The sequence below is a fragment of the Hirundo rustica genome, chromosome 4 (assembly GCF_015227805.2).
Source record: "Hirundo rustica isolate bHirRus1 chromosome 4, bHirRus1.pri.v3, whole genome shotgun sequence".
Lineage (NCBI taxonomy): Eukaryota > Metazoa > Chordata > Aves > Passeriformes > Hirundinidae > Hirundo > Hirundo rustica.
In genome coordinates, this window is record NC_053453.1 from 40494824 (window position 1) to 40502278 (window position 7455).

Below are 7455 nucleotides of genomic sequence, written 5' to 3' on the forward strand. Positions count from 1 at the left end.
TACATTGCCTTATTTTGTTTTCCTCTTTTCAGACTTGATGTCCTTGAAAGTGTCAAATTAACTTTAGCTGCCCACTGTTTCTGCTATCATTGCTGCTATCATTCTGCTATCATTGAGGCTACAGCTAGAGAAATATCTCTCAAAATACTGGGTTAATTTGCTCCTAGCACTGATGTAGCTCCTAGAACATATAGGTTTAGATTTATTTGAACTTCTGCATTTGAGTGCACCCTACTGGTTTTCTCTATGATAGAAAGAGAAAAGTTTTCTTACCTAGATATGACATTCATGTGGTTCAGTTTCTTCAGTCTGCATCTCATGGCAAAATGTTTTTTCATAGAACAAACATTCATTTTCATAGAACAAACAAACAAAATTGTGGAGTAGCCTATTAGTCTCAGTAATGGTTATTCTAATTTCATATATCTTACTGTTCATAAGGATTATTATGTTCTGACAAATTTAAAGCATTATATTTCATAATAATTGAAATCAGATCAGGCATATATGATTTGGTCACCAAAGTACTGAGATTGTTGAGTTAAACTGCAGTTACTTTGAGATTTTCTAGGTATTATAGTAAAAGGAAAAGGGGTTTTTGGTATTACATTTTTCTTCTAATCAAGCATCTTTAAATTCACACCTTACAGGCACAATATATATTTTTACATCAATGCGTATTGGATCTGTTGACAGCCAAGGGAAGTAGTCAGCCTTTATGTTTTGTAAATTATTCAGCACTGCAAAAGATGGACTCCCTGGATACCATGGAAGGTAAGGGATACAGACTGTGTCAAAATTATTTTTTCACAGCAGGTGCAATAACTTGTCCAGAATAAGAAGCAGAAAAACAAATGTCTTTTGACATGCATGTTTTGCTTCAAAAAATATAAGTATCTAGCCTTTTACTGCTCTTTATTCCCCCTCACAGTAATGGTCATTGCTCAAGCTTTCCCCACTTTTTTCCATGCAAGATTTTTTAAATTCAGTGAAAAGCAGTTATCTGCCATTAGTTACTATTTGTTTACTAGGCAAGTTAATTTAATGTATCTGTTTCTTCTGCAGGTGATGTGGAGCTTGAATGGGAAGAAACAACAATGTAAATACTAGGAGTAAATATTACAGAAAAGACGATTTTGAAAATCAATACCATATTTTTCTAAGCACAGGGGCCAAAGTGAATTCCCCTACTTTGCTGATTAAAGGAAACACAGATGGTTGAGACATCTTTTCTTCTATCAATGTGCCTTCATGAAGAAGTCAAAGTATTTTATTCAGAACACCGTGCAATAATGGTTTGGAGTACTTTTGCACGGACTGCACTTCTGGTGTTATATAAATAGCGCATTCAGAATGTATTTAAAGTGTACATGAATGCATTCCTTTTTTCCAAACTGTCTTTGTAAAAGAAAAATGAGCCAAATAGGAGGTAAAAAAGTCATATTTCCATTGAACGCATTTTGGTGTGAATTTGCTGTGTTCTGCGTGTTTTGGTTTTAAGTAAAAGCAAAGCTTTCTTTACTCATTCTTGATAGATTGGCTTCAATGTTGTCAGTTCTTGCAGATTAATTCCAAGACCATCACAATGATCTTCACCTAAGTGTATGTTCCTATGTTTTGAATATTTTTTTAACAAGTGGTAGTACATCAGCTCATGATCCTGAACAGCTGAACAGTCACCTTCTGACATGGGGAGGATTATTCAGCTTTTACACGGCACACAGTAGCTCTTCAGGGACGCTTGGGGCTATTTAAACTATTTTATAATCAGCAGGTTGGGATTTTTTTAAATACATAATGATGATTCCATATGTTCTGTGCAGAAAAAAGTGTTTTACATTCCCGCTACTTTTTCAAGCAGTAAGTAAAGTAAGTGAAGTAAAACTATAAATCTATTATCTTTTATAATAAATGCTAGATTTACTTATGTAATATAATGTTTAGGATTCATTTACCTTTCTTGAATATAACATTCTTCAGCATTTTGAAAGGTTGCTCAAAATTTAATACCAGTGTATTTTATAACACACTTCTCAAGTTAAAAAGTTTTTGCATCTTCCTGAGGTTTGACAAATCACTGCAGACACTGAAAATTATGGGAGCTAACATCTAAAGGTTTAATAAAAGAAAACGTCTTCCACTCCTGATGATGACATTGATGATGATGATGATGATGATTATTGGAAATAGCTCTGAAACAGGAATGAGAGAAGCAGGAAGTTTGTATCTGAGAAGAAAAGCAAGAATTAGTAGAGTAGGAAGACTAGAGAGATAATGAAACTGTGTGCCCTGGTCTTACATGGAAGTGACAGTATTCAATTAATACTACTGGGTCGAGGGGTTGCTAAGCTTTTCTCAGGTAAAGAAATCTATCATCATTCTGAATAACAGTGAAGCTGTGGCCTTAATCTAGATGCAGAACATAATAGCAAAGAGACTTTTGAACTGCCATCTTATATTGTGTTTAGACAGAAGAAATACAAGCTGTCTTGTTGAGCTATCAAGGAAAGTCAGACAAAACTCTTTAGAACCTTGAAGTATGTGTTTGTGTGTGCACATTTTGAACAGAATAACCAATGAACAAAAATTTCCATTTCTTCACTGTAGCTTCCAGACAGAAAATGCTATGCCAAAGGTAACAGAACTAAATGATGGTGGTTTTAGGAACTGGCAAGGATGGTACATTGAAGACCCTTTGTAATTTTGTAGAAAGTGCCAAATACTTAAAATGAAAATCAAAAGACAACATTTAAGGAGGTAGAAGTGGTCTACAGAGATATTTGGGCAATCTGTCTTTTAGGAAGATCAATGGTATTGTAAACATCACCTGTTAGGCTAAAAAGAAAACAATGCCTTTTAAAGCTTGGTAGGGGGAGAGAGAGGTGATGTCCACAGCTGTTCAAGTTTCTTGCAAAGCATTCAGTACAGCTCTAGTTTCATTTGGTTCCTATGAAGCATGTGTTCTTCATTTATTATAAATGCAATTTAAAATATTCTGACAAATTGCTTATAGGGACTTAGAGGTGGCGTTTTTTTTGGTGTGGTTTGTTGTTGTTGTTGTTGTTGTTGTTTTTCTTGTAGTTGTACTTGGTAGCAGTACAGGGAGCACTGTGATAAATTGACATTACAGAGTCATAATCTTGTATAGTCCTGTATCCACAATGGTAGAATATCTGGAGGAAAAAGCTAAGCCTTATGTGATTTAGAGATGAATTCCAGAAGTTCTAAACATGCTTAAGTGTTCTCTGGCTTTTATAAAATACTCCATGGTGAAGATTCTATACAATCCTTTAGGGAACCTGCTTATGGTTACACTGCAGGTTACACTGCAGTCAGTAACCTGCTTGCCTGGTAACTTAGTAAGAGACCAGAAAATGTGACTCCCTTTTCTCTATGAAAAGTAATTCAAGTATTTTACTATACAGTTTGACATAAGCAATCTGATATATGTCACCTTGACACATTTTGTATTGTCTCCAGGGTAAAAGACAATATTAAGCATAAACTGGCCACAACTCATAAGGTATGTGATCAGGGAAAGAATACCTCCAAGCAGTTCTCTCCAAGTACTGGTTTTCAGTACGAACACAGCAATAGTTTGAACTTTCCTGTGTGTCTGCCAATGCTTTAGAGGGATAGGGGAGCATTCATGTATCAAGAAATTCCTCCAGACCTCAATTTTGTGATGAAGGAGGACTTTACACATAATCTCTTGTCTTCCATCCCTCCTTCCGTTATGAAATTACACCTATGGTGGTGCTTCTGACAGCACTGCAGAGCTAGAGTCAAGCAGAATTTATCCAACTGGTATTTTAAGAATATATTTATATGTCTGAAGCGACCCATCCATTAATGTTTAATGTCACCACTCAATTTTCTACAAATTCTTGCCACTACTAATATAGCAAGAGAGCACTCTGCCAAAATTAGAAATTGAATGAATAAAAATTGGATAAAAATTCAGAAATTCTACAGGATTATTGAAATTAGGTCACATTGTATTAAATTATCTGGGAAATTTCTAGAGATTGATATATCTCCACACAAAGAAGAAGCAGTATTTATATATATATATTTATAGCCAGTACTGCTGGACATCCTTTTGAGAGACTACTGTCGGTACACTTAAATACTGACTTGTTCTGTTCACAAAGGTAACAGAAAGACAGCAGAACATTAAGTTCGTGTTGAGTTTAAGGCACTTCTTATGCTGTTAAAAGAATTGATAAAAATACTTGTGAGTTCAATTGTGATTTTATGGGATATATAGAACTATTCAATAATTAAATTTCTTAACATTATGTGAAATTTTAATGATGTGAATTAATCTGTGTAGGACCATCTATATATTGCTGCAATACAGAGTATGATTGTAAGCAGTTGCTAAGAAAAAGCAGCAAAGAAGAATGAGTCGATCATATTTCATACTAAGGTAGCACAACAGGGAGCTTTCTTGGTTGCATACAGAAATTGAAAAGGACCTAGATGTGGATATGAAATTGCTGAGATTCAGGATACAAAGACCTATGAAGTCTGTGAACTGAAAATGTTTTGACAGCAGGTTAAAATAAAATTTGAGAAGTATACCTCTTTCAGGGAGTTACATATGTGTTAAGCATAACACAAGTTCATTGTCTGTCTGTAGAAATATACAGGAAAAATAAATACAAAATATTTTTTTCTTTTAAGACATACAAAAAATATTTAATCAGGCCCTGGTTTAGAGGATATTCACATGGTAATAATGAATTCAGGGTTGTTTTATAACTAAGTTATGTGCCCATTCAGTGCTGCAAAATCTGCAATGCACTGAATACAGTAAACTGTAGCTGGAAACCATTGACACATAGCACTGAACATGTCTGCTGGTTTTGATTTTAAGGAAATGAGTCAGAGAAAATGCGCTGAAAGGTGATGCCCTGTTTCAACCATTTCTCTGTGACTGTTGTGTCACCACTTTATGTATGGTGTCAAAAACAACCAAGTCCTCCCAACATGGCACTCCATGTTCTCTTCTAATGTTGTGCATCTTATCTGTATGTGACTGTATTAGAAGGAATTGCAAACAGTAATATAGGTCATCTGAATTCCAATACTGTAGGCATGATCTGCAGATGTGTAGAGGTCTTACTGCAAACCTTCTCTCTGCCTCTTTCCTATGAGTTGATTTCCAGATGACATCATGGGATATCAGCCGCATTTTTGCTCTGACTCCCGTTCAATACATTTTCTGCTCTGTCCTCCCTGTGGCTATGATTACCAGGCAAGTGCAAAGCTATTTCTGTGGTCCCAGAGTTCAGCTATGTTACTAGTAGCTGCAGCTTTGCAGCATCAGCTCTGTAGAGAATTGTAAGGGTAAGCTGACTTCCTATCCAGAAGTTCCCCTTATTGCTATAATAAATTCTGGTATAAATTTTAGTGTTGGTCATTGTTCAGTGTGAACTGAATAAAGCAGAATAGTGTTTGATATTTAACATGGAGATTTTCTTTTCTCAATAAGTTTTCCCAAACAATGCTGAACTATTTACTTATTTTAATTGTTTCTTCTCACAGCTCCCTTATCATGTAGGTCCTTTCCCAGATTCTGCGTAAACAAAACTGAAAATCAATGGCTTTTCACCGAGTAACAGTGTATGACACATTTCATAGATCCCACATAATCAGGCAGCTTGCGAGTCTGGATTTCAGTTGAAAGACAACATTTAGAAGGTTTCAGATATATTTGGATCATCTTACTGTGCTTGTTGATTTGTGTTACCAGGGTGATCTTTTTGTAGGATGACAGCTGCACCCAGCTATCCGCTGTGATCATGAACAAACCATTCTAGTACACTTTACAGTCAATACTGTGAGAGCTGGGGGAAGTTCTACAAGGATGTTCCCAAAATATTTTGGAGGAGTTGAAGTTCTGAATGATATAAAAAGAATACTTGGATACTAGAAACCTAATATGCAGCTAAAGCTGTAGCATTCACAGTTGCATTCTGTGAAGCCTGCTGAGAAGGAGGTGTGTCCTGGAACACATAGAGCATACTTGGGATAATATAACAACCTTTGAGCTGAGTAATGCGTGGTGCAGGGAGCTCCTGCCATCCATGCAGGAATGAACTTAAATAAGCTTTGCCATAAAGTATCCCTGGTTTACCTGGAAAACACATATGCAGGTAACACCTATTATGACAGCTGGTAACATCCTTTGTGATTCAACTTAGTGCTAAGAACCAAAAGACTCCTTTTAGTCAATTCTTTCAGTAATTGTAACTACCGAAACAAATATTTTGACACCACAAGTGTAGAACATGGACTGACAATATATAGACAAGGAAGATTTTCTTCCACTCATGGAGGCACAAGCATAAAACTGATTAAACCTGTAAGTCCCTCTCTGCCCCTCAGTCTGCTATCTGCATGTGCTCACCAGTTGGGAATAATATTCATTCACAAAATAACATTCATTCACTTTTAATTTGATTCCTGTATTTGTAATCCCTTTCTCAGAGTCCAGCATAAAGCTGTTACAGAACTGTGCCTTTTCATATGCCTTCTGTTTGGATTCAAAATAGCTCCATCTAACTATTTTTCTCACAGAATTCTCCTAATTCTCAGTCAGTATTACAGAGACAATATACACAGTGTGAATCTGGGCTTGCATATTGTGGACAGAATTCTTTACTGATCTGCACTTTCACAATACTGCACTCCAGGCCTGGTCAAGGAGTGTGGCTGCCCAGCATGTAATCCTACTCCCTTTGAGAGCAAGATCTGACAATGCACAGTCCCATTTAGGGAGTCCAGAAAATGTTCTCAAAGCTGCTTGACGTTTACATGTAGGAATTTAATCTCAACCTTTCTCTGCTAAGGATAAACAGGAAAATTCAGGTCATTGTCATCATTGTCAGCAACCCATCTTGGCTGCTTAGGACACCAAGAAGCAAACCTCTTGTTTAACAGGTGTTAATAGTGCTTTTAATTTATAAAGACTTACTGTCTTCTTCATGGTTTGCAATTAAAGTGCATTTACATTTTGACACTTTTCTACCCTTTATATATATGTATATGTTCTCTTTCAAAGTGGGGATTTGGAGATATGACTTTTAAATAGTTACATGTTTTCTTAGGAAAATAGTGAGCTGTCCTGATAAAACAGCCACTAGGAATATTTTTTGATAAAAAGTGTTCTATAATAATGGCCAGATTAATTCTTTAAAAATACACCTACAGCCTGTGATGTGGCCAGTATTGTAAGAACACTATCTACTAAACATCCTGTACACCAAGAGTGTGACTGAATGCTCATGAAAGCAGATACATTAATCACTTCTTGATTTTCCCATTCTTTTTGCCCTTCCAGTTTCTATTATCCTATCCAGGCACTCCTAAGCAGGTTTTGGGAACATATCCAGGTTGCTGGTTAATGATGATTAATGCATCAGCTATATTAATTCTGTCAAAAAT

General features: G+C 35.9%; 1 protein-coding gene across 1 annotated transcript in view; it reads left to right on the plus strand.

Annotated features, from left to right (window-relative positions):
- PTPRQ (protein tyrosine phosphatase receptor type Q) overlaps positions 1-1191 on the plus strand; it is a 105108-nt gene extending 103917 nt beyond the window's left edge. Inside the window, exons 44-45 of the mRNA XM_058420365.1 lie at positions 651-774; positions 1066-1191. Coding sequence (XP_058276348.1) covers positions 651-774; positions 1066-1103 — 162 coding nt within the window. The 3' untranslated portion in view covers positions 1104-1191. The remainder of the gene's footprint in view (positions 1-650; positions 775-1065) is intronic.
- The last annotated feature ends 6264 nt before the right edge of the window (positions 1192-7455 follow it).